This window comes from Myodes glareolus, chromosome 2 (genome assembly GCF_982192425.1).
Source record: "Myodes glareolus chromosome 2, mMyoGla1.1, whole genome shotgun sequence".
Classification (NCBI taxonomy): Eukaryota; Metazoa; Chordata; class Mammalia; order Rodentia; family Cricetidae; genus Myodes; species Myodes glareolus.
Window position 1 is genome coordinate 96110209 of NC_142027.1, and position 16152 is coordinate 96126360.

Below are 16152 nucleotides of genomic sequence, written 5' to 3' on the forward strand. Positions count from 1 at the left end.
TCAGGCAGACACCATGGCTCTCCTATCTGAGATGGACGCTGGTTAGACTCATGCCGGTAAGCCACAGTCAAGTGGAAATACAGATTATTAGAAATGGGTTGAATCAATATGTGAGAGTAAGCCAATAAGCGGCTAGATATAAAGGGCCAGGCAGTGTTTAAATGAATACAGTTTCAATGTAATTATTTTGGGTAAAGCGAGCCAGGAACCGGGTGGTGGAAAGCGGCCCACTGCCCCTTTTACAACAACTGATATGCTCACAGTATTAGCAAAATAAGAAATTTTATCTTGTCTTTTATGTCAAAAAATGGAAATAGCTTTTTTCTCATTCCAGGCTGTTTAGGCACTGAAAACCCAAACCACCCAGACTCCTTTATACTGGTGATTACTAAAACTTCATTTTTTAAAGTTTATATTTTTGTACAACATCACAAAAAATTTTAAATGGAAACATAAACAGGCTTGAGATGAATTTTAAAAGGAAAATTGGAGTGAATTGGAAGTTTTTTAAAGATTTCTTCTGAATAATGTAGTGGTCATGGAATAGAAACATAATTCCGGGTTTCTCAAATTTCCTTAGAGACCAAAGAAGTATTGAACCAAGAATACAATTAGTAGAAGTTAGATTATTTAGAAGTTTTCACCTAAATTGGTTTTGGTACAGCCTGAGAATCTGTTACATTATTGTCTACTGAATCTAGTAAAAACAAAAGCCTTCCAGAAAGTTCTTCCTCCATGAAACTGTTATGCTGTGCTATTGTCCACATTTTTGTTTCATTTACAGAATCAGCTGGATGTGACTCTTCATCCTTACATGGGAAAACCCAATTGTTTCCTCCTTTGGGATTTTCTGGGATTATTTCTCAGGTACTTCTGAATATTCTGTTACCTAATAAGGAAGTCTTATTAAGCTCAAAATTAAAACTGCACTGAACTTTAAAGATCCCTTTAAACTTAAGTTAAAAGCCTGAAGTTTAAATTTTTTAAGGTTAATGACCACAGTTAATTTAAGAGGTTTTGTTTAGTTTTAGTTTTAGGCTTGCCCTTGGTCTGATGAGTGATCAGAGTCTGGCAAGGGAAATGTTAAAAGAGGCTCTCACAATGTCTAATCTTCTACCTGAGCTTGACCTGACAACCTGGAGTGTCTTAGTTAGGGTTTCTACCACTGCGAAGAAACACCATGACCAAAAGGCAAGTTGGAGAGGGAAGGGTTTGCTTGGTTTACCCTACAGCTTTGCTATTTATTCATCACTGAAGGAAGTCAAGGACACGAACTCATAACAGGTCAGGGTCCTGGAGGCAGGAGCTGATGCAGAGGTCATGGGGCTGGGGGAGCTGCTTGCTGGCTTGTTTCCCACAGTTTGCTCAACCCACCTTCTCATAGAACCCAGGACCACTAGCCCAGGTACGATACCAACCACATGAGCTGGGCCCTACCCCCACTGATCACTAATTGAGAAAATGCCTTACAGATGAACCTTGTGGAAGCATTTTCTCAACTGAGGATCCTTCCTCTCTGATCCTCTAGTCTGTGTCAAGTTGACACACAAAACCAGTCAGTACATGGGATTACAGAGCAAGCCTCTGTCTCAAAAAAACACGAAGTGAATATGGGAGAGTTACATCCTTCCACACAGAAAACCATTCTGAGAGAGTTGCAGAAGTTTCATACGACAGAATGTTTATGTGAAGTTTAAACATATTGGGGGACTTAACACTCTCAGTGATTTGTGTTTCACTATTTCTTTAAGTAAGGTGTAGTGCCAGCCTCATGCAATGAAAGTGAAAGGTGCTGTACAGCAAAGAACACCATAGTCAGTGTTAAGAAACAGCATTCTGAATTGGAAAACTACCAATTATACATCTGATAGAGTAACTGCCTAGAATATACAAAGAACTCAATATCTGAGTAGCAAAAACAAATAAACCCCTTTTTAAATGGGTATAGAACTAAACAGAGCTCTCAAAATATAAAACACAAATGGCTGAGAAACACTTTATTTTTAATGTTCAACATCCTTAGCCAACAGGGAAATACAGATTAAAACTACTTAGAAATTTCATTGTACCCCAGACAAAACGGCCAAGAGCACTAAAACAAATTGTAGCTTATTATACTGACGAGTATGTTGAATAAGGAGAACTCTCATCCATTACTGGTGGGAGTGTAAACTGGTACAGCCATGGAAAGCGGTGTGGCAGTTTCTCAGGAAGATGGGACTCAAGATCCAGGTGTGCCGCTCTTAGGCATCTATGCGAAGAACGCCATATTGCATTACAAAGATACTTGTTCATCCATGTTCATTGCTGCTCTATTAATAATAGCTAGGAATTGGAAATGGCCTAGATGTCCATCAACTGATGAATGTATAATGAAAATGTGGTATAGTTATGCAAAACAAAATTTTTAATTAATTTTTAATCAAATTAATTATATCTAATTAATTTGATTAAAAAATAATTAATTTAATTAAGGTGTTAATTAAAATTACAAAAATTTCAGAAAAATGGAGAGGGCTAAAAACAATCATCCTGAATGAAGTAACTCACAGCCAGAAAAACAACTATGCATTTTTTCTTATATGTAGATGTGAGCTTTTAAACTTTAGACTTATACTTCATTTAGAGTATCCACAGAGCTTCGGTAGTTAAGGGGCCAGATTGGGAGAAGGGAAAGAGGAACCAAACACAGTGCTATACAGGGACAAGGGAAGATTAGACCAGAATTAAACGAGGAGCAGGATGAGAAGGTAGGGGGGAGGGGACTTCAAGGAAGGATAGCTGACCCTGGTGCCCTTCTCAAAAGCTGTTTGGAACCTACTACTGTATATACGCGTATGTATAAAGTTTCAACAGAGTGAGCACGTAGTAAGAGAAACAGTGCCCCAGTTAGACATTATCTGTTACAACTTACACTTCAAGTACCAGAAATTGGTTACATTATCTTGAGTCACTGGCCCTAGTGGCTCCATAGAACCTGAAAACATTATAGGCTATTGCAAATGCTTTACCTCCACTCTCTAATGTAAAGATGTTATTGCTGAAGATACCACATACTAATAGCATAGAGCTTGGAGAAATCAAAGTCCACTGGAAACTGCATCCCTATTGACTACACTCATGGTGCTGGGAGATGCATACACACCACTGCAGGAGAAGTCACCAATCTCACCCAGCTACAAAACCTGCAAGCTATAACAAGGTCCTGCCTGCAAGGTATGCAGACTTGTAAACTAGTCGTACGAATGTTACGGGTGTACCTAACCACTTTTTATTCTATTTAAGCCCACTCTATGAGATGAAACCCATCCCTGACCGTGCTAATGGGGCCAAGAACCTGAGATTATATATGTGTGAACAAAAAGTCCTAAAAAGAAGCTGTTGCATCTGGCTGTGAACAAAAAACTCCTGGGAGGAATCTGTGTCTGCAGAGACTGATGGACTGACAAGAATTTTGGTATTCTGAGAGACTGGAATTTTGCAGATTCAGAGGCTTTTACCTCAGGCTAGGTTTCAGCTTCTGAACAGTCATTCTTTGCCCCACTCTGTAACTGAACTAACATATTGTGGTCATAACTAAAAACCCCTTATAAGTCATCTTAGTCTCTGTTCTGTTGCTGTAAGTAATGAACCAGTGAACTCTTATGAAATAAATCATTTAATTGGAGCTTGCTTACAGTTTCAGTCCATTATCAGCATGGCCGTGAGCATAGCAACAGGCAGGTGGGCACTGGAACAATAGCTGAGAGGTGCATCCTGATAAATAGGCAGAAATAAAAACACTGGGCCTGGCTTGGGCTTCTGAAAACTCAACAGCAAGGTCCCAACTCTTCCAACAAGGCCACACCTCCTAATCCTTCTCAACTAATGCCACTCCCTGAGAACTAAGCATTCAAATATGAGGGCCTACTGGGAATCCTTACTCAAAGCACCACAAAAGCTATTGACTTAGCAGAACACTAGATCCAAGAGCTAAGAATGTCAACAGATACAGGAACTTAGACATATGGAATAGAGCTCTGTACATCTCATTCCTGTCTCTTTTTCCCCCACCAATGCATTGTGATGATATGACTTTGTTCTGTAAAACTAGAAGAAGGCTGTGAAAATACTGCCACGTTGGAACCTGGAATTGAGGGAAATCTAAATCTGTGCTCCTAAACCATTTAAGAAGAGAGTTGTGGTTTTTATGTCAACATATGTCATGAGAAGCAGGAAGATTTCAAAAGCCACAGGAGGTAGAAACGGCATTTTCCAGATACAATAGGATTATTGCGCTTGTGAACACAGAGACTGTGACAGAACACACAAAATGTGTATAATCTCAAGCCACACAAAATCCAAGAATGGAGAAAGAGAAGTGCATACAAAATCCCACCCTGGACAAGAAGCTCTTTGAAATTGACACCTGTTAGGGATAAAAATCAGTTTTCCTTAATGGAGTGAAACTAGGTACATCAGTCAGGGAAGGCCGCACGCTCATGAGTATTTGGCCAACACAAATTGTCCTCGTTGGCTTTTGTGCGCTTTTGCTTAGTTTTGTCTTAGTTGGGGCTTGTGTTTTTTTAAGAAAAAAATAAAGAAAAAACATGACATTGGATGAGCAGGGAGGTAGGGGAGGAGTTAGGAGGAGTTGAAGGAGGGAAAAGAATATGATCAAAATTCATTGTACTAAATTCTCCAAAATCAATGTGTGTGTATGTGTGTGTGTGTGTGTGTGTGAAGTAGAAAAGGAAGAAGCCAAATTATCCCCATTAACAAATGACATGATTCTATCCTTAAAAGTCCCTAATGATACCACCAGAAGACTGCTGAACTTAATAAACAGTTTCAATAAATATTCAGTTTACAAAACTCAGTAGTTTTCATATATATAAGTAATGAACTTGCTGATAAAACATAGGATAAGTATCTCATTCATAATAACCTCAAAAATAAAACATAAAAGTACCTAGGAATAACCTTACCAAATAAGCGAAAGACCTCTATACTGAAAACTTTAAGATACTGACAAAATAAATTAGATACAATGGAAACACATTTCATAGCTTCAAGAAATTAGAACTCCCCCAGGAATTTCCTGATGAGAAAGGGAATGACTGAAGTTCCTGGGGTCTCCAGAGAAGAAACTTATCTACTAGAGAAAGATTGAAAATGGGTCACCTGGGAAAAGGTTGGAAACTTTTGGAAGACTCTGCAGGAAAGATTGTCCACATAAAGACACACGGGGCTAAGACGGTGGTAGGGAGGGACACCACCACACCAATCCCTTCCTTACTCTCTATGTGAGCCTACCCTGGTGTCAGGACCCTGAAAGGAGATGGGGAATAACTGGATTTCTTTGTTCCTGTTCCACATGTGAACACATGGACTATATCTGTTTTTACTGCTTTTCATGATTATTTTGGCTCCTTTAATTGGTTTATTGAGACTAGATGGCTGAACTTGGCTGATGGGGCACCTAAGTCCAGGGATATAACCACCTAATGATTGACAGAGGTACCAAAAGTATACAGAGGAAAAGAGACTCCTAGCTCACAAACAGCCCTGTGAAAACTGAATTAACGCCATAACAAATTAAATTTGACCTCTATCTCTCACCTTTACACACACAAAACTAATTCAAATTGGACCAAAACCCTTCTTTAAAATGTGACACATTGCAAGTTTCAGAGGAAAGCACAGGGAATCCACTCAGGATTGGCAAGAATTTCCTGCACAGGACTCCAGCAGCACAGGACAGAGCCCTAGAATAACAAACGAGACTGCATGAAATCAAAAGTGTTGGCATGCGAGAAATGGTCCTTTCTATCAAATATAACTAGCACATCAAGAGACGGCAATGTATGTCCCCAGCATGCTGTGGTTCTTGGGTCCATGTCTGTTTGCCCAATCCCTGGATGACATTTAAATCTCACATCCTCGCCTGTTGTGCCCATTATGGATTAGTCTATTGTGTCAGACTGTGAGATTAGCTCCCACCAATGTATGAGACACAATCACCATGCTGTGTTAGGACATGGACCAAGTTAACTCTTGCCTTGTTGGACTTGCTCGCCCAGTTTGGAACCTCTTTACTTCATTGCTGGGTTACTTTTGCTTTGTTCAGCTGTCTCTGTGTAACACCGGAGTTGTTAGTTTCCTTCAATCTAGATTATTTGCCAACAATTTGGGAACTTGGCCAGGATTTCAAATGTATCTGAAAGAATATTTGGATCACTTCCCTTGGATAATTGTTCCATGGCCCATTTGGTGACACCCACCCCCAGTGTCTCAATCAAATGACACTTTTGGATAAGCAACAATTCCAGGACAAAAGGTTTCTTAGTTTCTCCCTCTAGGCCCAGGCAAGCATGACATCAACCAGGCAACTCTGCACAGAACAGCACAAGGAAAGTCACAAGCACATCTGAGGACAAACAGGCAAGTTCTCTGTCTGTCTTCCTTTGGGCTGTAAGCAGCTTCGTGCTGCTCTGCCTACCTGAGAAACAAAACCCCAAAGTCTCTTTTCTCTTGCTCAGGCTAACTGATAGTCATGTGGTGGAGCCAAATAATGCCTAATTTAGTGCCATATCTTCTTTCTCTGGGCACAGGATTCCCCTCTCCCTCACAGTTCTGTAGATAACCTGAGGGTCTTTGAATCAGGTTTTGGGGAAAAGAGAAAAGAAGGCCACTTGGTGTGGTACGGCCTGACACTGTCTTAGAGAATGTGCTCTCCAAGCAGCTGCTTCCCTAACTGGGTAAAAGCACAAGGCTAGAGAGATTTTAAGTCAAGATTAAATATTTATGAAAAGTTGGTTTCTAAGGAACTTAAGATTCTTTCCCACACAGAACATCAAAGAGCTATCTAATCTCAGCCCACACCATGCTTGGATGGTACAAAATGACACCAAAGTCATTTTCTCCTTACTCAGATAAACACTTTAAAGAGAAGGGGGTGACTCCACATTGAATCTGAGAGACACAAGGATCCAAGAAGGCCTGTGCTCTGATGGATTTATTTTATCAAGAAGCTAAGCTCCAACAAAAGTAGCCATGTGGCTTTGTCACCATCCTGGCTGGTGATCCCAGTAAGATTGTAGCCACCATGTGACATGGACAGCAGCTTGGCTACTGATATCACCAACATGACGAAGGCCAAATGAACTTCATTGCCATCTTGGTTAATAGAACCATACTGCATAAGCCAAAATGACAGCACCCTGAAATGTCCCAGTGCCACTGAGCCCTCAGGGGATAACAACACCCTAGAACTTCCTGAACCACAGGCATTCAGTCACACATCCCAGCCTTCTCCCTTTCTATTATCTCTTTCCTGGTAGCCTCATGAGATCATGGAAATGTGAGAGTCAGAGGAGGCTCTGTTGTCAAATGAGAAAGTCACAGAGTTTTTATATTGATTTAAGGAGGTAATACCAGATATCCCCAGAGGGACATTTCTTAAATCTTGATAAGAGTTTTACAGGAGATGATTACTAGTTTTTAGAGAATCAGAGTTTGCCTAACCATGTGCCTCCAACACTAGAGCCAGCAACCAATCAGAGCTAATCCTTGAGGTGGCAAGACCTGGAAAGATCATGTAAATTTGTGTTCTCTGGTAGAGACAAATTGTTGTAATAAGTGAATGGCAATTGCTTGGTACAGAAATCTCCACGAGCCTCTAGACAAAGCCCCTAAGACATGGAATAAATTATTCTGCCTATCTCTTTAGCACAGCTTAAAGTAAGTCCACCTTCTAAGTTGCAGCCCCTTGCGAGGTGATGGAGAAGGCCTGGCTGGATCATTAGATCTCCACACAGGTCAGAGAATCTACTCTATTTATCAGAAATTTTCCCTTAATAGGCTTTGGCTTCTGTTGCTATAATGTATAATGAACTACTGACCAAAAAGCATCTTCAGAGAAATTGGTTTGGCATCATATCGTATCACAGTCAAACATGAAGAAAGTCAGAACAAGAACTTAAGCAGGAGCAAGAACCATGGAGGAGAGCTTCTTACTTGCTTGCTCTTCATGACTTGCTCAGAATGCTTTCTATACAACCCAGAAGACAGGGGCAGCCCTCCTACAGAGGTTTGAATGTTTCCACATCAACCATTAATGAAGAAAATACCCCACAAGCATTCCTACAAAGTGATCCAGGCAATCTTCAATTGAGATTCCCTTTTCCCAGAAACATCTAGGTTTGTATCAAGTTGACAAAAACCAACCAGCACGTAGGACTTTCTTGCTACTCTAATATATCCCCCATCACCTACTGTCTAAAACTTAACCCTAAAATGACTTAGAAGCCAAATCAGAAATCAGAGCCCTAAAAATTTCTGGCATCTCTGATCTCTAGCACGGACGAGACTGTCAAGAGGACTAATGATACTTCTGGCTTTTAGCAAGGAAACTAGTTACCTCTAGGGGAGGAGTATTCCTACCCTACACTGACTAGTCAATTTCTTCCTCCTGTTTTTATCATGCTCCAACTCTGCAAAGATAGCTTTTATTGGAGTGATGACTGAACTAGCTTCTTCAAGTTGAATGAAGGCATTAGATGTGGCAATCGGAGTACTCCTCCTAAAAGACCCCCAAAGTGCATATACTTACATAATTACCAGGTATAGTGATGAAAGGAAAACCTTGACTGGTGCCACAAAATAGAGGAAAGGGGGAAGTAGAAAAGAGTTCTTAGCATTACCAGTCCTGGACAGGGAATCAGAAGAGAGAGCACAGGACTAATCAAGGTTCATTAGAATTTCTTGATGCCTCAAGTCTTGTCTCAAAAGTGTTGAACCAGCACACTGGTGGCTGTTGGAATGGCCAAAATTATAGTGCAAGTTCCCTCAAAGCAATCTCTCACCCATATTCCTGTAAGTAATCCCAATAAAAGTCATCGGTTCACTAAGTTGGGCTTTATAATATACTTACTTTGGTCTGTCATCAGTTCATTATCTGTGATAAGTAGATGATTGTTCATGTCTCCTAGAGAACAGTGTCACCCAAGAAAAAAAACACACCTCACCAGTGATGGACATCATTTTAGTGTAAATAGGTGGTGGGAAAAGGTATTTCCAAGCAAACAGAACTAAAAAACAAGCAAGCATAGCTATCCTACTATCTGACAAAACAGACTTCAAATGAAAACAAAATAAAAGAGATAGGGAGAGACATTGCATACTCATTAAAGGAAAAATACAGAGAGGTAGGAATTACAGTTCTGAAAATCTATGTACCAAACACAGGGGCACTGAGTTTCAAAAGGAGAAACAAAGCAAGTCTCAAGAAATTTTAAAAAAAAATGAAATTGAATCCTGTTTAAGGTCTAACCACAAAGAAGCAAAGCTAGATATAAACAATAGTAGAAATGACAGAAAGTATAAGAAGTCATGGAACACTAATCAATGAAAGTTGCATAAGGGGATAATCAAAAAAGAAATTTAAAAGTTCCTAGAACTTAATAAAAATAAAAACATAATATCCAAAATCTATGGAATACAATGAAGGCTTCCTTATGAGGAAGGTTTATAATGTTAAGTGCCTACATTTAAAAATGGAGAGATCTCATATTAATAATTTAATGTTACTTAAAGGCCTTGGGAAACCAGAACAAATGGTACCCAAAAAAGTAAATGATAAAAGATAATAAAAGTCAGGGCTAAAATTAATAAAATGGAACAAAAAACAAAAAATCAATTAAAGGAAGACTAATTGATTTTTTGGAAAAAATTAACAAGACAAATTAATCAAAAAAGATAAAAAAAGATTCAAATAAAATTAGAGATGACAATGGAAACATTTCAACAGATGCTGAGCAAATTCAGAGATGCATAAAGACATAGTCTAGAAATCTATATTTCACCAAACTGGAAAAATCTAAGAGAAATTGATAAGGTTTTAAATTTATAAGTTATTAAATTATATTAAAATTAAAGCAAGATGAGCTAAGTAATTAAAATAAACCCATAACAACCAATGAAAAGCAAAAATTAAGATTCATCAAACTAATAAAGAATCCAGCTGAAGATGGAAACATTGTCGAATATGCTTTTTATGAAGTCATCATTACCTTGATACCAAATCCAGATGTCTCTAATACTCGTTAAGAACATAGATACAGGACTTTCTGGTCACCAGGCAGAGGTGGGCCCTCCCTGCGGAGCTCTCCCGAATCCTGTCCTAGCCTTTATCCAGGTACACCTTCCTCCCTTCCCCCCTCCCCTCTGGGGCCACAAGATCTCTCCAGAGCTGCTCCCTTGCACGCTGGGCCTGGACTGTGGGCTCAGGCCGGCAGGGGCATTTCCTTTGCTTGGAGAGCCTGCCTGAGGACAGGCAAGCTCTGTCTCAGCTCAGCCACACTCCTGGGAGCAAGAGACAGTGATCTTCTAGCAGACATCCTTTGGAGGAGGGAGCTACAGTATTGAAAACGGCTTGGTATTGGCATAAGAACAGAGAAGTCGACCTCTGGAATCGAATAGAAGACCCGGATATTAACCCACAAACCTATGAGCACCTAATTTTTGACAAGGGAGCTAAAGGTATACAATGGAAGAAGGAAAGCATATTTAACAAATGGTGCTGGCATAACTGGATGTCAACCTGTAGAAGGATGAAAGTAGACCCATACCTATCACCATGCACAAAAATCAGGTCCAAATGGATTAAAGACATCAACATTAATCCGTCCACTTCGAACCTGATAGAAGAGAAAGTGGGAAGTAGTCTACAAGATATAGGCACAGGAGGCCTCTTCCTAAGTAGGACCCCAGTAGCACAGACAATAAGAGAAACAATGAATAAATGGGATCTACTGAAACTGAGAAGCTTCTGTAAAGCAAAGGACACTGTCAGTAAGACAAAAAGGCTGCCTTCTGACTGGGAGAAAATCTTCACCAACCCCTCATCAGACAAAGGTCTGATCTCCAAAATATACAAAGAACTCAAGAAACTAGACACTAAAATTCTAATTAACCCAATTAAAAAATGGGGTACTGAACTGAACAGAGAATTCACAACAGATGAACTTCGAATGGCCAGAAGACACTTAAGGTCATGCTCAACCTCCTTAGCGATCAGGGAAATGCAAATCAAAACAACTTTGAGATACCATCTTACACCTGTCAGAATAGCTAAAGTCAAAAACACCAATGATAGCCTATGCTGGAGAGGATGTGGGGTGAGGGGAACACTCATCCATTGTTGGTGGGAATGCAAACTTGTGCAGCCACTGTGGAAATCAGTGTGGCGGTTTCTCAGGAAACTGGGAGTCAACCTCCCTCAGGACCCAGCAATTCCACTCTTGGGAATATACCCTAGAGATTCCCGAACATACTACAAAAGCATTTGTTCAACTATGTTCATAGCAGCGCTATTTGTAATAGCCAGAACCTGGAAACAGCCTAGGTGCCCCTCAGTAGAAGAATGGTTAAAAAAGGTGTGGAACATATACACATTAGAGTTTTACTCAGCGGTAAAAAACAATGACATCTTGAATTTTGCATGCAAATGGATGGACATAGAAAACGCTTTACTGAGTGAGGTAAGCCAGACCCAAAAAGAGGAACACGGTATGTATTCACTCATAAGTGGATTCTAACCATAATTAAAGGTTTTGAGCCTATTATTCGTGATCCTAGAGAAGCTAAATAAGAAGACGAACCTGATGAAGATTATTTAGCTATCTGCCGGGAGGTAGGAAATAGTCAAGAGTCCCAGGTAACCTCGGGTGCATGGGGGGGTGGGAGGGGTGTTGGAAGGGGAGAGGGTTAGGGAGGAGGGAGGAGGGGAGGAATGGAGAAAGCTCGGTTGACCGGGATGGGGGGGAGGAAGGAAGGTTGAATATGGGATCAGGGAAGAATATATTTCAACTAAGGGAGTCATTTTAGGGTTTACAGGAGACTTGATTATATATGGGATCCCAGGTCCAAGGAGAGATCCCCAGATTGTTCTCTGGACTGAGGAGAGGGTGCCTGAACCGGCCTTGGCCCATAACCATACTGATGAATATTTTGCTTATCACCATAGATCCTTCATCTGGTGATGGATGGCGATACAGACGGAGACCCACATTGGAGAACCAGACTCAGCCTCCCAACGTCCAAATGAGGAGCAGAAAGAGGAAGAAAATGAAAAAAGGAAATAATGTCTGCGAGGGATGCTATCACCCACTGATACAAGGGGACGGATCTAATGAGAGTTTACCAAGGCCAGCTGGACTGCGACTGAACGAGGACGTGATCCAACCAGTTTCTCTGAATGTGGCCGGATTCTCTGAATGTGGCCGGATTCTCTGAATGTGGCTGGCCCGGAGTCTTTCTGAAAAGCCATTGACAATGACACTGGGACATGTTTCCTCTGCATATACTGGATTTTGGGGATCCATTCTGTTTGGATACTCACCTTCCTGGACCTGGAGGGAGGGGGGAGGAACTTGAACTTCCCACAGGGCAGGAAACCCTGACTGCCTTTAGGGACAAAGAGGGAGGAGGAGAGGGAGGGGGGGAGTGGGAGGGTGTTGGGAAGAGGGGCGTAAATGGAAACTTTTATAATTTAATAAAATTACTTTAAAAAAAAGAACATAGATACAAAAAAACTCAATGTAATACTTGCAAATTAAATTTAAAAACATATAAAAATATTATCCACCTAGTCAAGTTCTCTTTACCCAAGAGTTGCAGGGATGGTTCAACAACATACATCAATAAATAAATGTAATCCACCACATAAACAAAATAAAGGACAGAAACCACATGGTCATCTCACTAGATGCAGAAAATGCCTTTGACAAACCCCAACATCACTCCAGGATAGAAGTCCTAGAGGGTATAGGGATATAGAGTACGTAGTTCAACATAACAAAGGCAATACACAACAAACACACAAGCAACATCATGAAAAACTCAAACATTTCCACAAATTCAAGACTAAGACAACATATACAATCTCTCTATTCTTTTTCAACATAGTACTTGAAGTTTGAGCTAAATCAATAGGAAAAGTGAATAAGAAACTAGTAGAAAAATAAGTCAACTTACTTTTATTTGTAGGTGATATGATCTTATACATAAAAGCAAATACTCCACCAGTAATAAACCAATAAAGTAGAGATTTACAAAATTAACATGCAAAAATCAGAGGCCTTCCTATGTACAAATGGACAAACATACCCAAAAAAGCAGGGAACCATTTCCTTCACAATTGTCTCAAAAAAAAAACTTGAAATAAATCTAAGGAAATGAAAATATTTTATAATTAAAACCTTAAGACTTCAAAGAAAGAAAATGAAGAAGACACAAGAATATGGAAAGACCTTCTATATTCATGACTATTGTGAAAGTGGCTATTTCACCAAAAGCAATTTATAAATTCAATCCAAAGCAATTTTTTAAAAAAATTGAAAAGAATAATCGTAAATTTCATTTGTAAATAGGAAAAAAAAGCCCTGAACAGTCAAAAACAATTCTGAACAGAATTGTGGAATATTAGTTTAAAATGTGTTACATTCATTTATGCTGTGGAATATTTGCTTAGTGATGCATAGATGTGTTTCATTCTTTTATGTTGCATTTGTTTAACTCTGCAAAGCTGTGTTATTTTATCTGCCTAAAACACGTGATTGGCCCAATAAAAAGCTTAATGGCCAATAGCAAGGCAGGAGAGAGAAACAGGCAGGGCTAGCATGCAAACAGAATAAATAGGAGAAATCTAGGGAAGAGAAGAACAAAGAGAGGAGGACACCAGGGGCCAGGCACACAGTCATACAGCCAGTCACGGTATAAGGAGGAAAGAAAGACATATATAATAAAGAAAGGTAAAAAGCCCAGAAGCAAAATGTAGTTAAAGAAAAACGGGATAATTTAAGTTAGAAAAGCTGGCTAGAAACAAGCCAAGATAAGACCAGGCATTCTTAAGTAAGAATAAGTCTCTGTGGAGTATGTGAGCTAACCACTGAGTTATCTTTTCGATCCCTGATAAAATGGTTTTGAAATCATAACTATCACATTTATCAGTGCTTCTGTCTGTTAGCTATTTAATTGTTGATGGCTTTGTGCTGTTTCCACACACAGACCCCTGAGTGATGCTGTCTGAACGTGTGCCACAACATTTTAGTGCTTTTGGATATGGCATGGGAAAGAAAGTAGCCCCATCAAATGGTAAATACACTGATCGTATTCATGTTGACAACTGGTTTGCCACAGCAACTGTACCGTTTTACGTGACAACCAACACCATATGGTTTCAATTTTTCTCATCATCACTGATACTTATTTCCTTTTTATTATTTTCATTATGGTCATCTTAGTAGATATGAGGAGTTATCTCATTGAGAGTTGATTTCTAGTATTAATTGCTAACGCCGCTGAGCTCCTTTGCACATGCTTGTTGACTGTTTATGGATTTTCTTTGGGAAAATATTCAAGACTTTTGCCCACTTTTCAGTTGAGCTATGTTTTATTATCCAAGTAGAAAATTTTGTCTTAAAGATGTCAAGAAAAGTTAGTGTCATATTTAGATTGTGATAAACTAATGGAGGGTAATGGATGGTTTAAAATGCTTAAATTCTTAACTATTGTATAAACTAAATTGGCAACACTGTAGAGAAAAAAAAACACTTCATCATATGGAGTGGGGGTGGACACATCCAGAGGGTATATTTAATGACTTGAAATGCTCATCTACTTAGTAAAAAAAAATGCTTATCAAAACTTTCATCAAAGGTGTTCTCTCCCTTCAGGACTTACTCTTCCCACTAACCACCTTCATATAAGGATGGCAGAAAGAGTTTATTCACGTAGGGTCTTTATACTCTTCTTCAGACAGAACCTATAGCTCTGTTCAAAGCTCCCATGTACACACACACCACTTTATGCATGCTTTGCAAAAATTCTTTTACATACTGCCCAAAATTAACAATGATGGAAAGAAGCTGTCTATCACACCCAAATTAAAATAATATAATCATCCCAATGCCCTCAAACCCACAACTGTGTGACAAAATTGTCATATTTTATCTAAAGCCAAAAATACATAAATTAATTTTGAAAAAATTCTTACATTTTGTTCTGCCAATGAATAAACAAGCTGTGGAAGAATGTCGCCCTTCACAACTGCTTCTGCTAAGTCATCATTGTAATTGGCCAATCTCCCCAGAGCCAAAGCAGCAGTCTGCTGAATTGTTGGGACCACATCCAGAAGAAGAGGCCTCAGCAAAGACATTACACCTGAGTTAAATTATGAAAAACAGAAATCAGCAAAATTGTTATTAGAAAACAAAACATGGGAGCTGGGAAGGTGGCTCAGTGCTTGAGAGCATTTGCTGCTCTTGCAGGGTTCCTGCATTCAGTTCCCTGTAACCACATGGCTGCTTACAGCTGTCTGCAACATCCAATCCTGGGGATCTGTCCTCTCTGGCCTTCTCAGAAACTAGGCATACACATGATATATATACATATGTGCAGGCAAAACACTTATACACATAAAATAAAACATTTTCAAACATGTGATTTAACATATACACACACAAAATAAGGGTAAAAATTCCAGCAAAAACAAACAACTAATAACCAGATATCATAGTGTATGTCTGCAATCTCAGCACTTAGGAAGCTAAGTAGAGTAATCACAAGTTCTAAGCTAGCCTCGGTTGCAAAGAGAGACACTACAATGTACAGATACATAACTAGTATGAAATTGGACAAGATACAAAATCATGCAAACTCTTTTTAAAATATATTGATGATCTCATGCTCCTTCTGGCAGCACATATCAGCATATGCTAATAGCATGTGCCACAGCGGCAGTCTGCATGAGAATGTCCCAGAGCTTCATGTATCTGAACCCTTAGTTCCGAGTTCATGGCTCTGTTCGAAGTGGCTTGTGAGGTGTGACCTCCAGTCCGGGCATCACGCCTGCTGCTTACTGTCCACCTCTCATATCACAGACTGTTGTCCCTCTGGAACCACAAACCCAAAGAGATTCTTTCTAAGTTGACTTACGGTGTTTTATCACAGCAATAGAAAAGTAATTAATACAGCCCCCATAACTGAATGCCTGACTCTTGCCTTCCTGCACTCCTTCCGGAACTCCTCCTACAGATAGGACCCCCAGCGTCATGCTACTAACCCCACCGACCTCCGGCAAATGCCCTTTCCCTCTTCCCACATCAACAG

The 16152-nt window shown here is 39.7% G+C and overlaps 1 protein-coding gene across 3 annotated transcripts in view; it reads right to left on the reverse strand.

Moving 5' to 3' along the window:
* The window catches only part of LOC125411936 (sperm-associated antigen 6), a 74311-nt gene that overhangs the window by 41958 nt on the left and 16201 nt on the right, over positions 1-16152 (reverse strand). For 2 of the 3 annotated variants that reach the window (XM_048452424.3, XM_048452423.3), the window contains exon 3: positions 15038-15204. The exons of the other annotated variant lie outside the window; for it this stretch is intronic. In XM_048452424.3, coding sequence (XP_048308381.1) covers positions 15038-15204 — 167 coding nt within the window. The remainder of the gene's footprint in view (positions 1-15037; positions 15205-16152) is intronic. 3 annotated transcript variants of the gene reach the window in all.